The sequence below is a fragment of the Odocoileus virginianus genome, chromosome 22, assembly GCF_023699985.2.
Source record: "Odocoileus virginianus isolate 20LAN1187 ecotype Illinois chromosome 22, Ovbor_1.2, whole genome shotgun sequence".
In the NCBI taxonomy this organism is placed as follows: Eukaryota; Metazoa; Chordata; class Mammalia; order Artiodactyla; family Cervidae; genus Odocoileus; species Odocoileus virginianus.
The window spans coordinates 4134038-4157676 of NC_069695.1; the positions used below are offsets into that span (position 1 = coordinate 4134038).

At 38.9% G+C, this 23639-nt stretch overlaps 1 protein-coding gene across 3 annotated transcripts in view; it reads right to left on the reverse strand.

The window, feature by feature from the left end:
* Positions 1-23639, reverse strand: part of WDR7 (WD repeat domain 7) — a 341751-nt gene that overhangs the window by 121789 nt on the left and 196323 nt on the right. For all 3 annotated transcript variants that reach the window (XM_070452478.1, XM_070452477.1, XM_070452479.1), the window contains one exon: positions 17992-18213. In XM_070452478.1, the coding sequence (XP_070308579.1) occupies positions 17992-18213 (222 nt within the window). The remainder of the gene's footprint in view (positions 1-17991; positions 18214-23639) is intronic.

A 23639-nucleotide genomic window follows, 5' to 3' on the forward strand; every position in this document is an offset into this window, starting at 1 on the left:
TTCAAGTGCTTAGAAGTCTGAAGAATCCTCTACTTTCCAGGAACATTCCTCCTTGAAACCGTCTGATACGAAAACACCAGTAAATTCTCTGCTTGCCATTTTTATTCTTTCTTAAATCCCAAGAACGCTGTCCCAGTGAAATGACAACTGCAGCTAAAATGGATGGTGCTGCGACAATTTTACAACACATAATGGAACTGGACTGCCTTTTCTATTTTGGAGAAAATACACTGTAATGTCCCCTGGGACCGAGGATAAGAGATGATAGGAACCGCTTCTTCACTCTGATAAAGTAGCCAGTAGCAGGCCCAGAAATCCATAGCAATTAAAAGGCAAATAAAAGGTAAATAGAGAATTTGTACATCTGTTGTACATTATCATCAAAGATCTGATCTTGTGAACAAATCATTAATTATTCCTTATCACTAACATCCCTGGGAGTAGTGGGTAAGTGAAGGGACATTACTAGGCCATTGAAATGCAAATTGAGGGGTCATAGTTGCATCATTTATTTATCCAGAAATGCAAACTGCGGTTAGCTGCGCTGATCATACAAAGGTAGAGTTCAGTTTTGCAAGGCCTGGTCTAGTGGAGTTTTAAGCCTACCCTTGTCAGTGGCTACGTAACTATGTTGCCTAGAGATCTTCACAGCAATGACAGGGGGCTTCTCAGAAAGAACAAACACAGTAGGGAACAATTTCTGTGTCAGTCTCTGAAAACTTATACTTCTGCTTGTACTTAGCTGCTCGGTGGTGTCTACTCTGAGATACCCTGTGGACTGTACATGGAATTTTCCAGGCAAGAATACTAGAGTGGGTTGCCATTTCCTACTTCAGGGGATCTCCCTATGGAAGCCCCCCAAAATACTACTACTGTAAGTCAACTAAAAATAGTCATGGAAAACGTGAAAGTCACTCAGTCGTGTCCAACTCTTTGTGACCCCATGGACTATATAGTCCATGGAATTCTCCAGGCCAGAACACTGGAGTGGGTAGCCTTTCCCTTCTCCAGGGGATCTTCCCAACCCAGGGATCAAACCGAGGTCTCCCGCACTGCAGGAGGATTCTTTACCAGCTGAACCACCAGGGGAGCCCATAGAAAACATACTTAGCTCATTATAAAGCACAAAGCAAAGAATGAAACTGTAGTTATTTGAAAGTTCTGACTTATATTACATCACAGTATTATAACAATAAATTAATCCTTCTGGGCCAGTTATCAATTCGTGTATTGTTTATATATATATAAACACTCACCACACAGTAAGTTGCTTTAGTTGTGTCCAACTCTCTGTGACCCTATGGATGGTAGCCCGCCAGGCTCCTCGATCCATGGGATTCTCCAGGCAAGCATACTAGAGTGAGGTGCCATGCCCTCCTCCAGGGAATCTTCCTGACCCAGGGATTGAACCCACGTCTCCTGCACTGGCAGATGGGTTCTTTAGCACGAGTGCCGTCTGGGAAGTGTGTGTGTCTGTGTGTGTGTGTGTGTCTGTGTGTGTGTGTCTGTCTGTATGTGTGTGTGTGTCTGTCTGTCTGTGTGTGTGTGGAAGTGTGTCTGTGTGTGTGTGTCTGTCTGTGTGTGTGTCTGTCTGTGTCTGTGTGTATATGTCTGTATGTGTGTCTGTGCATGTGTGTCTGTGTGTGTGTCTGTCTGTGTGTGTGTGGAAGTGTGTCTGTCTGTGTGTCTGTCTGAGTGTGTCTGTATGTGTGTCTGTGTGTGTCTGTGTGTATGTCTGTGTGTGTGTCTGTATGTGTGTCTGTGTGTATGTTTGTGTGTGTGTCTGTGTGTGTCTGTCTGTGCGTGCGTGTCTGTCTATATGTGTGTGTGGAAGTGTGTCTGTGTGTGTCTGTGTCTGTGTGTGTGTCTGTGTGTGTGTGTCTGTGTGTGTGTGTGTCTGTGTGTGTGTCTGTCTGTGTCTGTGTGTCTGTCTGTGTGTCTGTGTGTGTGTGTGTCTGTGTGTGTGTGTCTGTGTGTATATGTCTGTATGTGTGTCTGTGTGTGTGTGTCTGTGCATGTGTGTCTGTGTGTGTCTGTGTGTGAGTTCTAGATGCACGGTTGTCACCCCCTGCACAAGCCCCACTCTGTAACCCCGGCCTCAGGCTCTGTAGGCGTCCCCTTTGCCAGGGACAGGACTCTAAGCTCTGTCAGCAGGGGTCTTCCGAGCAGAAGGGAGAGGACGGCCCGCCCTCCCGAGGCTCCGCACAGCCCCCAGGGGACAGCGGGCGGCTCCGAGGACGGCCGGCCTGCGGCCTCCAGCGGCGGGCCGCTTCAGAGGACACAGGGCCCTTCAGGGACCTCAGGACCGGGCAGCGGGCCACTTGTGCCCACGCCCTCTGGGAAGGTTCTTCACCATCCACAGGCGGGGTGTTTCCCGTGTAATCACGTCGGAGGAGGGCTCCCGGTCTTTAATTCCTTTATTACCCATTTCACCCCACCCTAGAAGAGGCGAAAGCTGACATTTTGTATGTGCTCCTGGACCCTAAGAGTTTCTTCTACCTCTCTTAATAGTTAATCACTATTGATGGAGATACTATGCTGTTCTTACAGTCTTCCAGAAGATTCTACTTCCTTCTTCCTTCACATAATTGAAAGTAGCACATTTCAGACACTATGAGAGCTCTTCAATGTCCAGCCCAATTTAATCTATGGATGACAAGATGAAACTTTTTATCACAGTAAATATATGCTAAAATGACTAAATCAAAATGCCATTCACAAAACTAAATAACATTTACTTTATATATATATATGTTCAGTGAGTTCAATTCTGAGATGATTTATTAATCCTGATGTTAACCCTATTTGCTTAAAGGAGAAAATCTAGAGATTTGGGGGCATAAGTCAGATAAACATCACTTGGGCACATACACACTTCAAAACCTAGAGCATATATTGAATTCTCATAATTATTTTTTAAAATATGCATTTATCAACATGTCAACACCTTTCCAATGTAAAAGAAACACTCATTTATTTTTAAATGTTATATGATGATCAGAAAGTGTTAACACAGAGAGCATAGCATGCATTTATAACCCATTGGATATGGTTCAAGTTTCTAACTTGCACAATTCAGCATGACATTTTTAAGAGTAAAACAGAAAAAGGAAGTTAATAAATGAGAGGCATGCTGTACTGGGACCTAATTTCCATGAGCAGCTTCCCTTAATGTAGGTTCAAGGAACACAACAATAAATTGTTTAGCCATGAGCAGAGGAAAAACTGTAGATGTAAAAATAAAAGATGCCTTAATTATTTAAAAGTTTCAGAAATGTCAGGCAATGCCTTAGAAACACATCTGGCATCTCTAATACCAGAGCTTAAAAAAGATTTTTTCCTTTTTTCCTATGACTAGCAATAAATAAAATTCAGAGTATGTAAATATTTACTTTGCTATTTTCTTTCAACTTAATTTCATGTAATACCCCAGGGAAGGATACATCTAGTTAAATGCTGACTTGAAAGTAAGAAGCATTGGTATTTAATGGACATGGAACAAAACTGAATTGAAAAAATTTGCTTTGTCTTCCAAAACCTACCTACTAATACAATGATATATGCTAAGAACCGCTAATTATTATGCTTTTATTTTTAAATCTATGAATAAAATGGTGCTAGACTTTCTATCCATAGATGATATAATACACTTGGAAACCAGGGAGGGCAGGATATTAGGGATGGAAACCATAAAAAAATAAACTGCAATTTTAAATTCGGAACATTCTCAGCTACTTTAAAATATCGTATTGCTTACATTACTATAAAAATACAACTCTATCTTTATTATACTAATACCTATGGGGAACTGCCTTTTTAAAAACTTTTTATTTTGAAATAATTTAAGGCTTACAGAAAAGTTGCATAAGTAGAAAGGGAATTCACAGATACTCTTCACCCAGCTTTCTCTGATGTTAAGAACTTATATAACCACCTTATGATTACCAAAGTTAGGAAGTTAATACTGGTGAACTATTCTGCCTAAACGACAGACTTTATTTGAATTTTCCAATGTCCTCTCCTCCTCCCAATATCCACTCCAGTGTCGCGCTGTATTTAGTTGTGTCTCTGTGTGTGTGTGTGTGCTCAGTCGTGCCCAGGCTCTCTGTGACCCCAGGGACCGAGCCCGCCAGGCACCTCTGTCCATGGGATGCTCCAGGCTAGAAGACTGCAATCGGTTCCCCTTGCTCCCTCCAGGGGATGTTTCCAGCACCAGGAAGGAACCTGCACCTCTGCATCTCCTGCACCGGCAGGCGGATTCTTTACCACCGTGCCCTCTGGGAAGCCCGCATGTCTCCTCAGTCTCCTCCAGTCTGTGGTGGGCAATCAGATATACTTAACCTTGCTTCTCATGACACATCTGGTGAATACTCACCGGTCAGTTCATAGAATGTCTCTCAGTCTGATGTTTTCTAACAATTAGACTATGGCTATACATTTTTGGCTAAAATACCACCAGTGTGATGGTGTGTCCTTCTCTGCGTATCATATCAGGGAGAGAGTGCTATCGATATGTCTTACTACTGACAAGGTTCACCTTGATCTCTTGGTCATCGTAACCAATTACAGTGGAGAAAGCCAATTTCCCATTGTAATTGATAAATTTCTTGGGAGAAGATCCTTTAAGGCCATGTTAATATACTGATCTTAGCATCCACCAGCATTTTGTCAGCGGCAGTTAGAACTGTTGACTTTGCCTGATGGAGATTTCATATTTCCCTCATTTCTTCTTTATGTCACATTCACAGATCAGAAGGTTCACTAATTGTTAAGATGTCAATTTCCCCCAAATTCAACTACAGATTCAGAGGAATTCCAATCAAAACTCTAACAGGCTTTTTTAAAAAAATGGCAAGGAGATTCTAAAATTTTATCAAACCACAAAAGAACCAAAATAACCAAAATAATTTTATAACAGAAAAACTAAGTTGGAAGACTTCTACCTAATCTCAAAACTTGCTTGAAAGCTGAAGTCATGAAGACAGTATAGTATTAGCCAACAGACATAAATTAATAGATTAATGAAAGAGAGGAGAGGGTCTAGAAACAGCCAACTGATTTCATTTTCAAAAAAGGAAACTGTCAAGAGGGACGGGACATATGCATCCTTATGGCTGATTTATGTTGTTGTATGGCAGAAACCAATACATCATTGTAAAGCAATTATCCTCCAATTAAAAATAAATTTTAAAAAAGGTAACTGACTAGGGGCATAAAAGAAAAAAATGTTTTCAACAAATGTTACTAGAATTAAATTTCTGTATATGCATTTTTAAAAATTAACCCTCCCTCATATCATACTCAAAAGTTAATTCAAACTAGAGCACAAAGCTACATGCAAAAGCTAAAACTCTCAGAATAAAACATGGCGGGGGGTTGGAAATCTTTGAGACTTTGGTGTAGGTAAATATTTCTTACAATATAAAAAGCATGAAGTATAAGACAAAATAATTCTTAACTTGTACTTCACTGAAATCAGAAAATTGTGTTCTTTGAAACAGATTGTTAAGGTCATCAGAAGGCAATCATAGAATGGAAATATTTACTTCACATAGTTAAGTTTTTCTAGACAATGCAAAGATAAAGTACACTCACAGGATAGTATACCCAGCTGCTTTCCAAAGTGCTTAAACCAATTCACATCCCATAGCACAGAGTAGAGAGTCCTACTTGCTGCTGCTGCTGCTGCTAAGTCGCTTCTAATAATCACTGAAATTTGATAACGTCACACTTCAATCTTTCACTTTGGTAGATGAGAAATGATAGCTCATTTGGTTTTTAATTTGCATTTCCCTTAGAATACAGTTTATCATCTTTTCAGAGCTTTCTTAGCCATTCTTATTTCCTTTTGTGAAGGACTTTCTCAGTTTTTATCCATTGTCTTTTTCTTACTCAGTTACGTGTGTGCGCGCGTGTGTGTGTTTAACAGTCTCTGTCAGTTACCTGTGTCATAAACACCTCTTTCCACTTTCTGCTTTACTTTTTAGTTTTTAAAAGGCATTGTTAATTACAGAGGTTTCTAATTTTAACATAGTTGAATTTATCCATCATCCTTATTATTTGGTTGGGCTTTCTGTCACTTGTTTGCAAAACTGGTTCCCCATTCCAAGGTCATGCTTTCCTGTATCATCTTTTTAAAGTATTATGGCTTTGAGCTTTCATATTTAAGTCTTTAAACCCATATAAAATTGATGTGGTTTTTTTTGGCTATCATGGGCATGAGGAATCCAGTTTCATTATTCTTCCTTATGAATAGCCAATGGCAAGTATAGCATGTATCAAACATTCTACCCTTTATTTTACTGATCTTCAATGCTAGATATATAAAGAATCAAGTTCCTCTGTATGTATAGAATCACTTCTGTGCTGTCTATTCTGCTCCATAGGTCTATCGGTTTAATCTGCACCAAGATAACACTACATGAATTGCTATAAATTTATAATAACATTTGATATAAGTAAGGGAAAATCCTCCACCTTGTTCTTCTACTTTAGGAATGTCACAGCCTTTCGTAGGTCAATGTCTCATATACATTTTAGAATCAGCTCGTCAAGCTGAATAACAATAAACAGTAACAAAGACCCTATTGGTATTTTATTTGAAATGGTACTGAATTTATGAAAACTGACATTCTTATGATACTGGGTACACTTTTCCATAACAGTGTATATCTTCCTATTTATGTAGGTCTTTAAAAACTTTTTCAATAAAATTAAAATTATTTTTCTAAAAATATTGCATATTCTTCATTAAGTTAATGCCTAGAAATATTTTCTATTTTTACAGTACTGTATAGGTTGATTTTTTAAAATAATTATGTATTTCAAGGGGTTATAATTAGAATTAAATAATATTTGTAAAGTGCCTAACATAGTGACTGGTATATTGTTAGTGCTAATATGTGTTTACTGAATAAAACAAAATAAATCACATATTCCATTTATATCTAGTGTGTTAATTTTAGAATCATTTTGACTATTAAAATTAGCAGTGTTGAGATTTTAGTGTTTGTGTGAGATTTAAATATTAATTTGGAAACAACTGAGATATTTACCATATGGAATTATCTTATCCATCCAAGAACTACATGCCTTTTTCTTTACTCAAATATTACTTTATTTCTCTCAGTGACATGTTGCAGTTTTTCCATATTTCTTAAGTTTATTCTTAGCTATGAGCTATGGAGCTTCTTTTGGTTGCCATAATTATTGAGATCTTAAAAATATTTGTAAAATATGAGCATCTATTTATTGTTTTATTTTAATTACACAAATATGCACTTACTGTAAAGAAAAAATAAGGTTTTAAACAAGCGTTTCTAGTAAATCTTCCTAACACCAAATCCTGTAATTATTGGATAAGCTACATATTTTGGCATCTTCATTCTTTCTATGATAAAACACCTGCCTATAAATTTAATCTTTTTTTAAACTGGGCTGTCTTTTTCTTCCTGGTTTTTAGGGTCTAGTTTGAAGGATCTTCAAAAAATGATGATTCTCTACATTTTCTATTTAGTTTAGTATCATAAAGAAATCCTACTGATTTTTGAGTATCTGTGTGGCTGGTTAGTCATCTGGATATCCTTGAGTGATAAGATCTACCTTATGTCTTAAATACATCACTACCATGATGGCTATGTTTAAAACTGCACTATAAAGGGATAAGAGTAGAAGTTGGCAGACTTGGCAGTAATAATAGTGAGAAATGAAGGTTTCTAACCAGGGTGATATCAGTAAAGGTGGCAAACAGTAGCTGAATTTTGGATATATTTTGAAGGCAGAGCCAATAAGATCTCCTGATGAATAAGATGTTGTCTGAGAGAGGAAGGAATTAGGGGTGGGCTTCCCTGGTGGAGCAGACAGTAAAGCGTCTGCCTGCAATGTGGGATCCCTGGGCTGGGAAGATCCCCTGGAGGAGGAAATGACAACCCACTCCAGTACTCTTGCCTGGAAAATTCCATGGACAGTGGATCCATGCTGTCACAAAGAGCCGGACATGACTGAGCGACATCACTATCATATCCATCACTGAGAAAGTGGAAAGAAAATAATTATCAACTGAGCTGGGGGAAGGCTGCAAGCGGAGCAGGTTTGAGCGGGCAAATCAAGCATTTTGGCTTTCAGCGTGTTTTTGAAGGATGGATAATTTCTAGTTTTCAGTAATTTGGTGTTTTGCTTTGCTTTTAAGAAGCTACCTCTGTTCCGGCAGTTTCTCTTTGTGGACAGAATGCCACACCAGTGCCGCGGTGCTTGAAGGAGTGTTAAGAGCGCAGGCGGTTACTGCGCCATCTGGATGGAGCCCCAGGACCCTGAGAACATCATCTGTAAAGCAAAGGTATAAGGAAGGAGCACTCTGCTTACTGAGTTCACACAAGCACTCAGGCTCTCTGAGGGGCTTCCACTCTGGAAGCTCCCGGTTGAACTGGCTCACACCAGCAAGTTCACCAGCACTTGCGGTGTGATCGTGGAAGCCAGAGTATGAAACAGTCAAACAGTCTCAGGCTCCCAATGTTCCACATCCTCAGGAACTGCGTTTTGGAAGGACACGGTAGGGAATCTACAAACAAGTTTACAAAATGTTTCTGTTCACTGCTTACAAAAAGTTTTCTACGGGTACCGTCAAAAGTTCCACAGCTTTTGAAAAGCTTAGACTAGATGCGCGTCTTTGTCCGCTTCGGCTATGAAATTGCTTGAACTTACAGAAATAAATATGTTAATTACAGCGACCCTGGAGTACATATATTAGGACATACAAATGTGAAGGAATGCGTCTTCAGAGCTGTCAGAAAACTTCAGACAAAGGTTATTTAATATCAGATATGAGAAAGTCCTATTTGAAATAAAGGGAGGGGGCACTAGCAATACAAAGCTCAAACCTGTCACTAAATTTGCAACTCAGTCAAGTATGTACATTGGGTGGTTGGCAGAGATTTATACCAATGCTGTATTACATTCTAGATCTCCCAAAATTGGTATAATAATGTTTTTGTACTACATTCTTAAAGGATTCAGACCTCAGAGTACCATAGATGCTATATTTAGCTACTGAAGTATTTTTAACAAAGTCACTTTAAAGCCCTTTTGCATATTAAATGGCAAGAAAGGACCACTAACAAAGGATTCAAATAATGTACAGGAAGGCTGACAGATCTTTTTTTTTTTTTTCTGTAAATAGCCAGATAATAAAAAATTTGGGCTTTGTAGGCCATACAATCTCTACAGCAACTACTGCTATAGCGTGAAACAGCCAAATAGTACATAAACAAGTAGATGTGGCCCTGTTCCAATAACATTCTATTTGAGACAAAATGGGCAAGGGGCCAGGGTTGATTCACAGCTTTGGTTTGCTAATCTGTGGCCTACAGTACAATCACATCAATACAACACAGGTCCACAAAGTGGGACATGTGTGGGGGATGAGTTTTGTGGAAATAATTGGAGTCTGGTAAGCTGATAAGGAGGGATGGCAGAAAAACACTTTAAAGATGCTCAGCTTCAAACATGGCATAGCACTGGAATATTAGAACCTTTAAAGGCAGATTAACAATTGATAAAGAACAATGAAAGTAAGATAGGCAAGTTCAACTGGTAGTAATAAACAGAAACCGTATAGTTAGGATAATAATAAATCACATACATAATTTCACAAAACTGTGTAATTTTAGATGAAAGTGGCCTGAGAAATAACCTTGTCTAACTTACTTGTTTTACGGAAGAGGAACCGAAAATGCACAGTGCAGTAAATTAACAAAAAGAACTGCAAACTACAGGTATTTTTGGAGAACAAGGATGGGATTACATCACCAAACAAAGGTTTTAATGCAAGTGTCAGATCACAGTTAAAAGCGATAAAGCTGTTATACAACATAAATTATTTATAAGTAAAAACAGAAGAGTAGTGAAATTTTCCATTTGATCTGAGCTTAGTATGTTGATGTGGTTAAAATGTAAAACAAGGTAATAAGTAGGTAGAAAGTCATCCAAATAAATAATATACAAATATACAATACAAATGAATAATTATAAAAATACTTATGCGTTTTATTTCAACACATATATAATAATATGGCCAAAGAAAAGTGCATTTTTATAAAAATCCTCTGGAAACCAACATAGCTTACCACAAACAGTACGAATCAGTATGTATTGCAGCAAATAATATCATGGGCTTTGGGGGAAAAATTGCATTTGGATTCAAATCCTTTAAAAGACAGATAACCTTAAGGAAGAAATCTAATTTTTAAGAGTATCTGCTCACTCATATATAAAATGTTGACAGTAATACCTACCTTATAAGATTTTAGGAAGACTTATTTTAAGTAGCCTATATACAAATATATGTCATTTACATATAAATGTCCTCATACATAGCAGATGTAATTTTTTATTCTTCTAGACACATTTCTGGTAACAACAATAATGACTAACGCTCAGCTAACACTCACTTATACATCAGGCACTCTTCGAAGCGCTTTCCGTGCACTATTCATTTACCCTCACAGTTCTCCTCCGTGAGGCACATGGTATTATCGTTCCCATTTTGCAGTTAAAGAAACTGAGGCGAAAGCATTTAAGGCCACAAAGCTGCTGAGACATGATCAGAATTTAAACCCAGGCAATCCAGAATACTGGAGTTCCAATAAAAAGGCTGAACTACCTAAAGAATTAGGTCTCAGAGTAAAAGAAATGTTATTTATCCACTCTGATTAGTTCCCACTGCCTCTTCCATTTTAACATATAAAGAAAATTACAATTTGTGCATTAAGGTAATTTAGTGACCAAAACCACCATAGAACACTCAATGTCAAATAACTATAAAGGACTCTATCTTCTACTGGGTTTCTCTACTCTGGCTACAGATGAAAATTACATAAGAAGCGTAAAAAAAGAGTAACACAGATGTCCAAATCTCACCCCTGACTTTTTGAATAGGAACTCCAGGGTAAGGCTTTTCCTCATCACTCCAGATATGATTTTAGTGCATAGCTAGAGTGAGAATTAGAGTTCTGAACACCAAAGATACGAAGGCAATGCAAGCCAAGTAGCCTCTGGAACCGGGATAATTTTTCAAGGGAAAATTACCAACGAGAAGGAGCAGTAAAGAACAGGAACTGCTGACTGAGGCCAGTGAGAAGAGACAGTGAGGTGGACAGCGGGGGAAGAAGCCAGGCAGGGAGGCAGGCTCTCTTTCAGGTGCCAGGAAGGCTGTTACACACAAGGAAAAGTAAACGGAAAGGCAGTCTCTGCAGACACAACAGCATCTCAGCAGCATGACCTGAGGACTTATATGTGACCAGGGAAAAGGCCCATTTTTTTTGGCCATTGCTTATCCTTGCAAATGACACAATGCTTTCCTCATCATTATTGCTGCTTTTTTTTTTTACAACTTGCCACTATTGTTAGTTTTGTTATTAACTGCAATTCAGTGACTTTGTCCCAATTTTGCTGAAAAAACATCTGAGATTTGGCTTAACTTTCTCACCATACGATGTCGGAAATAAAATTCATTATAACAATTCCAACGAAGATTAATGTAGTCATTAAATAAGACATGCATGGTTAGAACGCACACAAAGTATTCAGGGAATCATTCTGACAACAGTAGACCACAACCAACTAAAATCAAGCATAGCACCAGAAGATTATTAATATAAAACTCTAAATATAGGCTTCATAGAATTAAGATATTGCTGAGACAGCATCAAATTGAGGCTTCCAATTTGTGGTATTACAGCTGAACTAATCAAGAGGGACACAAGTCTATTCTGCTTTTAAAAATCATAGTAACACAGGAACCATTTATTCCAACAAACTTGTGGGGTTCTCAACTGTTTATTTTAATGACTTTCTCTTGAGAATCGAATGGAATCTGAATCTTTTTTCCAGAACAGAAATTCAAGTGTACATAAACAGCATTTTCCAGGTAACATCATGATGCCATTCACCTTGGCCAGCAGAAGAACCCTGGATTTGCAGATTTCCTAAAGACGCACTATGGGGAAATGTTCACTTTCTTTCTCTAAGCTTTTCACCCCTTAGATGTGAACTGTTCATAGGTATGGAGATGTGGGTTGTGAACATGCCTGTCTCTCTATAGCACCAGCACATCCCTAAACGAACGATGACAGTGCACTGTTTCCAGGCGAGCTGGGGCTCACTGATGTGCCTGCGCCTTTTCTGTACGGCCCCGTTTCTGAATCGCACTTGTTTATGAGACAAGAGAACTGCAGGAAATGGTGAACAAACAGAGTCAGATTTGGAGGACAGGTGTTCAAGGCCGGGCTTGATGCTTTTTTAGCAGTACGAGGTTAAAACGTTTGACCTGTGCCTCCACTGTTTGTAAGAAGAAAGTTAAATTCAACTTCAGCAATCCTGACTGAGTACTGAGCAGAGCTTCAGGGTCCTCATCTGATAAATGGTAACAGCATGTAAATGACATGTTTAGAAGATTAAATAAGATAATACATATGAAGAACATAGCAAAATACCCTGGCACAGAGTGAATGCTCAGGAATCGACTCTTATTAATGTACCTCATATTGGATAAAATATCTGTCTCACAGGGTAACAAGAGACGCATGTGGACTTGGAATAAACACTGTGTTAAGTAAATGGTGGTGCCTGTGGAAGGAGGGGCGCTGGGACACAGGAGTGAGTCCAAGCCAGTGAGCGGAAGCCAGGAGAGGCGGCCCCTCCTCCCCTAGGCGATGGATGCACTCCCCGGGCTCTTGGGGGTGCTGGTGGCTGCAAAGTGGCTGATTCCCTCTGTGGGATTTGCCCCAGGATGAAGACAGCCGCCCACCCAAAGTCACACCCCTTCTTCAGGGCACCCCTGATTCAATGACTGAATGACCTGGAGATGTAAAGGCTGAGCCCTCTGGCCCACTTTAGGACAAGTCTGAAGTCTATCCCAGCTCCAGAGTTCCGAAGAGCAACTGAAGCTTTCTAGGCAATTGAAATGCAATTCGCCTGCTCCCTCTGCCCAGTTTGTGTCTCTCCTTAAAGGTACTGATCCCCAGGAGAGTTCAGCACACGACTGTGTCTCAGAGTTGGCTGCCTCAGGAAATGGCTTATGATACCTGCCCAAAGTCAGAAAGCTAATGAGAGACCAAAACGGGCTCTGCTACAGACGTGCCAGCAGCATTCCACAGTGAACGATCCAGAAGGGTGGGGTGGGGAGGGAGTGGACGGGAGACTCGGGAGGGAGGGGCGTGGGTGCGCCTGTGGCTGATTCTTGTTCACAGAAAACTTCAAAATTCCCTAAAGCAAATATCCTTCAGTTAAAAAAATTAAGTGGCAAAAAAAAAAGTTTCGAACAAAATATCTGACATTATAAACAGCTGTTTTAAAGAACTCTTTTATAAAAACATTTGTGCTTTGATTTATAAATGGAGAAATAACATATCATTTTGACCAAATTAGATGACTTTAAATGTAACTTATTTGTATTTATTCTAATTTGTGTAAGGAATATGACTATCAATAAATCTCCCTTACCTTCTTTACTCAGAAAAAAAAAAAGAGCAGAAGAGACCAAGTGAAAGGATGAACCAAAAGACCTGTAAGGTAACATAAATGATTCCCTAAAATATTCTAATCACGTCTCATATGTGGAGCAGAATAAAAATGAAGGAAGATCCCTATTGAAGTTGAGCTGATGAGACACAAGAAAGCAATCATTCCTACTTAGAGCAGAAAACAGGAAGGTGAAGAAAGAGGGGAATTTCCTGGGATGCTTTCCATTTCACTTCAGAAGTAGAGACCACCTGGATCAAAGGGCTTGAAAGATAGACAGCTTCTGCCCTTTACTTTACACCAGCAGAAACTGCAACCTAGAGGGCACTTTGCTCCCCAAGGGTACAAAGTCACAGAGGAGCCTGGTCTAGCACTCAGTCTCCAGTCTTTCAGCTTTGTCTTAAATATGTGATTCTGATCACACGCCCAACGCAAGGGGCCCAAGTTCGATCCCCGGTCAGGGAACTGGAGCCCACAGGCCACAACTGGCGATCCTGCGTGCCAGAACGGAGATTAAAGACCTCATGTGCTACAACTAAGGCCCGGTGCGGCCAAGCAAAAAACAAATAATAGACAAACAAATACTTTGAAAAATTAACCAATCTAAGACAGAAATGGAAATTTTTTAAAATATAAAAACAAAAGAATAAAATGTATTATAAAACTATGTATAACTTTTGAATTAGGCATCAGTGTCTCTCCCTGCCCTCCCCACCAATGTGGATGACTGGAATTTGACTACATTACAGGTTTTCACAGAATGGCTTTACAAGGAAGGTTAGAACTCCAGCAATTAAAGTTCATCAAATATTGTATCTTAATGCCCTTATCTCAGAATGAGGGCAATAATTACTATCTCATTCAATAGGATGCCATAAAGACTAAATATTTAATAGTAGCAATACATTTTAAATGCCACATAAACAAATACCATAGTGATACACATAGCAACTTCTAGCAGGTTAATATTATGCAGAACTGATTGAAACGAGCCCAAGTAAGAGATAGAAACATTTAGACACCTGACTATTTCCAATCAAGAGAGCAAGATTTAAACTGATAAACCTAAAGTTAAATTAAGACATTCCAATTCTTAAAAATCCCTGTGTTAGGCAAATCTACCACCAAGAAATCTAAGACTTTGGGGAAAAAATAGGGGAATGGGATAGAAGTTAAAAGAAACTCATGATTATCTTTAAAGTACTTTTAAATTATTAAAATACAATAGGACAACCATAATATGTAAGGAAATACCACAGACATTTTATAGATTTTGAACTTGTTCCAGTAAGTACTGTATCACTCATTTTTATATATGATTTCTGCTTTCTAGAAACCTCTGAGAATCTCTCTGTCCTTTGTTACAAGGAAGTAATTATAAATATTATTTGCTAAGAATCACTACCTTCTGTCCTTTCCACATCTGCATTTTTTATCCAAAGTGCTCAAAGAGCAAGTTTGGTTTTTAAAGACATCACTGTTTTAAATGTTTGGGTAAATTTTATTTCCCTTGCTTGTAAAGTGGAGGCGGCCCCAGGCAAAGCCCCGCTGAAGCAGAGCTCAGCCCAGTCTCCCTCATGTCAGAATTAGGCTTTGGGACCCCTTGGCAGGGAGTTCAAGTTCAGCTCCCTGAATTTTAACAAACCAACAGCAGTACTAAGACCCTTCCATTCCTTTATCAATTCCCAGGGCTCCTTTGAAAAATCTCCATTTCTACTGTGCTTTTAAAAAATTATCTGCTTCACCTAACCTATTCTGTCTCTTTCTAGTTACATTAGCAACAATTTACAGATTAAACTATAAGCCAAGAGAAAAGACACACAGAAGTAAATTCATGAATGTCAGAATTTTGAATAACGATAAATTGTGATTAGTAAACAGATGGCTAAGATAATGTGGTGTAAACCAATCTGCCTCTGTGTGCTCAGTCGCTAAGTAGAGTCCCACTTTTCTGCGACCCCATGGACTGCAGCCCACCACGCCCCTCTGTCCGTGGGATTTCCAGGCAAGAATACTGGAGAGGGTTATCACTTCCTTCTCCAGGGGATCTTTTCCAACCCAGGGATCAAACGCACGTCTCCTGCGTTGGCAGGAGGATTCTTTAACACTGAGCCACCTGGGAAGCCAAACTAATCTGCCTAACAACCAACTACTGGCTTGGGTGAAATTAGTCAGTGACCCATTGATTCATAATGCTCCTACATTTATGCACAGATACTAAGATATCTGGCCTCACCAACTCAAGGGGCATGAGTTTGAGCAAGCTCTGGGAAATAATGAAGGACAGGGAAGCCCGGTGTGCTGCAGTCCATGGGGTCACAAAGAATGAGACAGGACTAAGCAACTGAACAAGAACAATAGCTAAGATAAAGCTGTAGGAAAATTCCAGAGAAATAACATTTATGTTCACTTTCCTTGCAGGAAAATATACAAATGAATACTGTGGAGGTATTAGATAAAACATGTTTCACTAAATCAGCAGTCTTCAAAACAGGTAACCCCTTCAAAAGGGAGCATCTTAAGTCTTTTCAAGGAAAATAAAGTTTTGGAAGCACACATAGTCTTAAGATATAGTTTAAAGGAATTGATTTTTGGATGCTAAATATGCAAATTAACACCTTCCCTAAAACATTGAGGGTAGAAATTCTCTCTCTTCGAGGAAAATAATCAAGGATGTAAAATTTTTGACATTGAAAATTTGCCATTAAATTTTTTTAATGGATGATGATGGCAGATATCAAATAGTTATGCCAAATATTCTATTGAATTAATTTAATAGAATGATAGTTTCATTCTTAAATGCCAATATTCACAATATCCACAAAATTTTATCTTTTGAAAATGTTTAAACTTATTATTTAAAAGTTTTAGCTGCTGATACAAAACTGTGCAAGAGATTAGACATTTCTTGATATCCATTAGAGAGATGGTGAGCAAAAAAGTTTGAAAGCCACCAGACTAAATCATGTCAAGGTTTCATTAACCTCTAATATTCGAATATCAAAATTCTAAACAAGGTGCTATATATATATAAGTCCTACTCTGTCTAGAGTGACACAGAGAGGTTGAGCCTATTAAAGAACCACTGGGGGTGCAGGTGAGATTTGAGCAGGGTTTCATGAAAGGCAAACAGGAAACGTAAAAACCCAGGAAAAGATGAGGAGGCTCCTGCAGGAGGGGGAGCACACATGGCCGGGCAGGAAACGGGAAGACCAGGAGCTTTCAGGTCACGGGAAACTTGGGTTCAAATTCGGGCTTTACTACATTTTGGCTGAGCCAGTTTGAGGAAATCTTCATTTCTATTTTGAAGATCAAATAAAGAGATAGAAAATAAAGTGCTTTTTAAATTATAAACTAACAGCACTTGTTGGCCATTAAGCCCTTTTCAATCAGAAACCATGAGCAGTAGCAGTTTACACCATGGCCGCAAGCATGGGCTCTGGAACTGGCAGACTGTGCTGGGACAAAAGCTGCCACTTCGTGGAGGGACTATCTCAGCCCGGATGGGAAGGAGCGGGCAGGCAACCCAGTCTAAAACAAGGCTTTAATAATAAAGCTACCAACAGGACTCCTTGGTTTCTCTGAAAGAGTATGTGACAATGATCCAATGAACTTCCTGGCTAACAAAGTGGCATATATTTTTTCCCCTTGCTTAAATGTCACAACTCCAAAAGAACACATTGCAATTTATGCTACAAAGAATATCTTGATGTATTTGGTAAATTATATTTGGTGGTTAAGGTGGTACATTTGTTAGAAATGATTCTGCATTGCAGTAGGAAGATTCTGACCTTCAACTAAGGGCATTCTGACACTAGGGTATCAAAGGCCTCATTATAAAATACCCTGACCTATTACTAACATACCAAACACAGAACCAAAAGCAGCAACATGAGACAAACCCTTTAAGTGCTCACGTTTTTAGTCTTTTGAAAACTGTTACTGGAATATTTTTTAAATTACAGAAGTAACTCATAGTTCCTCATTCATGACCTTTAAAACATATTTTATATATATATATAAATAAATACATATTTATATATAAAATACATACAAATATATTTATATATATAAATGTAAATATATATATTCACATATATATGTATGTATATAAAAGACAAAGCTGGTCTTCCACACCTACCCCTGACTTTTCAAACCTTGTTTATGACAAAATGCATAGGTTTTCAGAAATTATTTTAGAAGTTAGAAGTTTTGGTTGAAGTCTTGACCAAAATGTGGAAACAAAAAGCTCAGAAATGTGTTATTTTAAGAAAAGCATTTAAAAGCCCATGTTTTAACTTTTAAAAAGTCCCAGAACTATAACTACAGGGTAATGTGCCAAATAGATTATACTGCTTTCCAATTTAATTTAAGCATTATATTTGTGTTAAAACTCAGGACATGTTTGCCACTCTAAGATATTTTCAATCCATAGTATGTATTGAGAAGCAATAGATCAACGTTTTTTTAACTTACAAGTATGTCTGGCCAGTGAGTAGTTGGATCCACCACTAGTCAAACCAAATCCTTCAGGAATCTGACTAGAGCTTCGAGGTCTGGTCAACAGTTTAGGAGGTTCAATTTCAGCACCAAATTCAGCTCCTATTACTCCTAGTAAAACAATAGCAGTAGCTTGCTTCCGTCTTTCCTCATAAGATGTGGAAATTTTTTTCATTTGTGGGACACTTGATAAGCAACCTGAAAACCAAAACATATGAACAGAAATTAAAAGACTATCAATATACACGATAAAAACATTCAAGACTGGCCATTCCCGAATGAACCACCTTTCCAATAAGTGGCACTGAAACAACTGGCGATCCATGTGCAGAATGGACCTGGGTTTCTACCTCTCATGACACAGAAAAATGAGCTCAAAATCAATCACAGCCCCAAATACAGAACCAAAACTGAATGACTTGCAGAAAAAATACAGATGAATATTTTCATGATTTGGGGTTAGGCAATGATTTCTTGGATATTATAGCAAAACATGAGGAATTTGGTAAATGTTTTCGAATTGAACTTCAATATTAAACACTTTTGAGCTTCCAATAACATAATCAGGAAAGTAAAAAGAAAGCACAGACTGAGAGAAAACACTGTCAAATTATTTATCTAATAAGAGACCGTACCCAGAGTACCTAAGGGCCTCTTCTGACAACTCTATATTAAGAAAACCCAACTTCTAAAAGGAGCAACTAATTTAAACAGACACTTCTCCAAAGATAAATGAATGGCCAATATGCACATTAAAGCTACTCAACATCATTGGTCATTAGGAAAATGCAAATGAAAATCTCAGTGAGACACCATTTTACATCCATTAGAATGGCTACAATTAAAACAATAGACCATAACATGTATTGTTGAGCCTGTAGAGAAATTGAAACTCTCATGCATTCTTGGTGGGAATGTAAAATGATACAACTACTTTAGAAAATAGCTTGGAAAAAAAAAAAATAGTTTGGTAGGTAGAGTTATAACATATGGCCGAGCAATCCTACTCCTAGGTATCTACCCAAGGGGAGTGAAGACAAATGTACGTATATAAAGACTATGTGAAAGTGCAGGCTTCCCCGGCGGCCCAGTGGTAAAGAATCTGCCTGCCAATTCAGGAGATGTAGGAGATGTGGGTTCGATCCCTAGGTTGGGAAGATCCCCTGAAGTAGGAAATGGCAACCCACTCCAGTATTCTTGCCTGGAAAAATTCCATGAACAGAGAAGCCTGGTGGGGTGCAGTCTATGCGGTTGCAGAGTCGGACACAACTGAGCAACTGAGCGTGCACAATGACTGTCTACAACAGCATTACCCATAAGAGCCAAAAAGTAGAAACAACATAAGTCCATCAATTGTTAAACAGCTAAACAAAATGTGCTACATTCACCCAATAAAATATTATTCAGCAATAGAAACGAATGAAACATTAATACATGGTGCAATATGGATATAAATACAGGCACACAACCAATTTTATAAAATCCTAATATTTTCCATAGGAGTTTCAGATTTTTAAAAATAACTAATGTGGATACAGCTAAAGTCTACTAAGGGTTGTGTCTTGACTTTACTACACCTCTCTCTTACCCTAGAGGTCACCATGATTCTGACCTTATCAAATATTTTTTTATCTAGTATATAATCATATCAATGTTACCTGAATTGTATACTTTCTTGCCTTGAACCATGCTTGCATTCCATCCATAAACTCTGGGTATATGCATGAATGAAAACCAGTAGGTAGGTAGGTAGGTAAACAGGCCAACAGACAAACTCTGAACTAAATTTGCTCATAGAGTTTTTTGAGTGTATGTCCATGGGTAAGATGGAACTATTATTTTCTTTCCATGTACTATTCCTGTTGGCTCTTGGTAGCAATATAATACAAGCCCCCCAAACTGGGTTAACTTTTACTCCCCAGTACTCTGAAAACAGGTAGAGAATCACTGAAGTTAGATGGAATTATTTACAGGTACCAGGGCCTCTGGGCTTCCCTGGGGGCTCAGATGGTAAAGAATCTGCCTGCAATGCAGGAGACTCGGGCTTCAATCCCCGGGTCAGGAAGATCCCCTGGAGAAAGGAAAGGCTACTCGCTCCAGTATTCTTGCCTGGAAGATCTGATGGACAGGAGCCTGGTGGGCGACAACTCAGGGGGTCGCGAAGAGCCGGACACAACTGAGGGACTGCCCCTAACAGCGCCTCTGTCTCAGGATGGCGCTCTTCTGGAGTCAGCAAGCAGAGACGCCGGGGTGGGGAAGGTGGAGGGTGGAGGAAAGAATATTTGTTGTTACAAATTAATTTTCTGGAATAATTATTTGGCTTGATTTTCTACTAAATTCTTGAATCATTTCAGATAGCTTATTACTGTTTTAGAATTATCCATTTCATCCAAGTTTTTAAATGTGTTGGTCTGAAGTTATTTACACTGCTCTCTATGATTTAGAAAATCTCACTTGTATCAGCTGCTATGAATTCTTATCAGCATTGTTTACTTGTGGCCAGTTGCTCAGTCATGTCTGACTCTTTACAACCCCGGGACTAAAGCCCGCCAGGCTCCTCTGTGCATAGAATTTTCCAGGCAAGAATACTGAAGTGGGTTGCCACTTTCTACTCCAGGGGAAGGGGACTTTCCTGACCCAGGGACTGAACCCACATTTCTTGCATCTCCTATACTGGCAGGTGGATTTTTTGTTTGTTTGTTTGTTTGTTTTACCACTAGTGCCACCTGGGAAGTGTGCTGTTTACTTGCGCCTTCTCTAATATTATTTTCCCTGCCCTCTTGATCAGTTCTTCTAGAAATACACTATCAGATTTCCAAAAATACTCTAGTTTTGATCTTACTGTTTCATTGCTTTCTATTTCACTCATTTCTGCTGTTACTTTTACTATCTCTCCTTCCTCCCACTTTCTTTAGGCTTTCTATTCTTTCTTTTTGTTTCTAGGTTCCCAGATTGAACGCAAACCACTTCATTATTTTCTATTATGTTTAACAGAGCGAGTCACATAGTGAACATCCATTTTCCTCTTCTCCTTTAATAATACAACCTTGATTTTGACTGAGTTGCAATGTATTCATATTCTTTCAATGTTCTTGCAGGAATGGAGGAAGCCTGGCCTTTAAGTTCTCTTTGCTCAGAGGAGCCAAAGCCTGCTTCTTGAAGAGCAGCTAATCGTTTCAGTCGAGTTTACTGCATTTCTATTCTGTTACTTGTCCACAAAGATATCTATCTTTCTTGAGCCTAATTATGCCTTGTTGGTTTTCTATTTGAATATTTTATCCATCATGGCTATACATGGGGTACAGAGGGATTTCAAAGGCAAACTTCTGGAGCCATCTTGATTGGAGGTCAGCTTTCTGTCCTTCTAATTTTAACCCATCCAGTTTTTCTGGTCTCTTTCAACCCATTGTTCTATACATTAATTAAACCATTTCAACCCATTGTTCTATACATTAATTAAACCAATACAATGAAGGGCCCTCGGAGCAGTTTGGCAACTAAGAAATTAGCAGCAGGGGCTTCAGAATACTTTTAGTTATCTTTATTTTGTCTCTGTGGGTCTTCTTCCTTTGTTATTCTATACTACTGCAAGAAAGGCAAGGAGATGACAACGGGGAGGGTTTAAGGAGCACCAAACACAAGCCGCCTTCGTACAGCAACCTGAAGAATTTTAACGTTGGGCTACTGGAAAGCCGTCAAACAGTCTTGTATAAGCTGGTGTCTTGAGATTCCTGGTCAGAGAGATGACGACAGCAGTAGCGTGGAAGGTGATGCTGGTGGTGGTTCGGTCGCTAAGTCGCGTCCGACTCACTGCGACCGCACGGACTGTGCCCTTCGAGGCGCCTCTGTCCCTGAGATTTCCCAGGCAAGAATACTGGGGTGGGGTGCTCTTCTCCACCGGCATTTCCTGACCCGGGGTCGAAGCTGGGTCTCGCTCGCATTACAGGCGGTCTCCTGTATTTTAAGTGGATTCTGAGCCACCAGGGAAGCCCCAGGATGGGAAGGCAGATCGGGAGGTAACACAAGATTGGCGTCGGGTAGAGTCAAACGATGGCTGATGCCGTGATCGAGGGGAGGAGAGTGAGTAGCAGTGGGGTGGAGCTCACAACCCATCCCATCAGTTAACCATTCATCACACGAGAACGGACGACCTAGTGTCTGCACGGCCTTATGCAAATGTGAACTAATGAGTTGACATGGGAAGAATTAGGATAAATGAATAGGGATAAGAAAAGCAAAGTCCCCATCCCCAATGAACTTAAAGGCAACTAAACAGGAATTACAAGTGTAACGGTGACAAAACCAGTAGGAACTTCATGGTCTAAGAGAACAGTATGTGTAAGAACCTAAAGCATAAAGGAACTTGCTGACTTCTCCCTATTTGCAAGGATAGGTAACTGGGCGGGAAGGCTGTACGCCGTCGAGAAGGGAAGGGTAAAAAATGAGCGCAAATCACAGATGACTCTGCTGGTCATGTTCCCAACGTTCAGTCCTTTGAACAATGGAACTCAGGGCTTTAGAAAACCACTCTGAGTGTGTATGAAGAACGCTGGATATGAGGTGATCAATAAAGAGGCTATTGTAGAAATGAAAGCGACAGGTTAAGGTTGGTTTGCTGTTGAGATGTTAAATAGGAGATGCAGAGATGTGGATGGCTTCCAGATCCATGGTGAGCTCTGGGTAGTTGATAGAAAACACTGCAGAAAGATATTAGATACCATGCTCTGAATTCTTTAAAAAATCCAAAGTAACTGAAACAAAAGTAAAACAAAATTTTTAAAGCCCCTGCAAGAGAGATAGGTCTGGTCTTTCTAGAAATTAAATTAAAAAAAAAAAAAAAAAACACAACACTTAGAGCACAAAGCTTCTTAGAATACTTAAATTCCATTTATTTAGCTCTGCTGAAGGCAGAGTAGGATGTGGGCTGAATCTAAGAAATGGAAATGGCAAGACAGTATAAAGAATTCAAGAGTCGGAAAGGAATCACTGAGTTAGAAAGTGGCATTAAAGTACTTAAGGAAAAAAGGGGGATTAGTTATTAAGGTGGTAACATCAAACAGTAGTTATTGTTTATTTGGAGTCCAAGAAAAGTTTGGTGCAATTGAGAACACAAAAGATTTGTTCCTGTCATTGTTAGAGTTTCTTAGCTTCTGCATGTTACATTTTACTGTTTTTTCAAAAAAATGTTAATTTAGGAAATTTGCCAATAAAGCATGTATAGAAAGACAAAATCTTATATATCTCTCTTATGCATGAGACAACAGAGAACAGATTTATCTTTAAAACTATTCTAATTTTTAATATAAAATTTTATTTATCATTTTCTTAACTTGCTTTATTTTGTTGTGGTGTACTGCAAATCACACACAGGCTGCTTTATGATAACATTCACCAATGTTACAAAATTATAACTTCCAACACCATGTTAAGTCATATTTCATGAACTAACATTTTTTATAAAAAGTCTCAATTATAAGGTTTAAAAATATTTTCGTAACATAGCTATGTCTTCTAATCAGACACTGTAGTATGCATTTCTGTTTCTTCATGGATGTTTTTTCTGATTTTTTTTAAGACAAAGAGGAAATGTTAGTAAAAGTATTAGCACATGCATGTGAGTACAG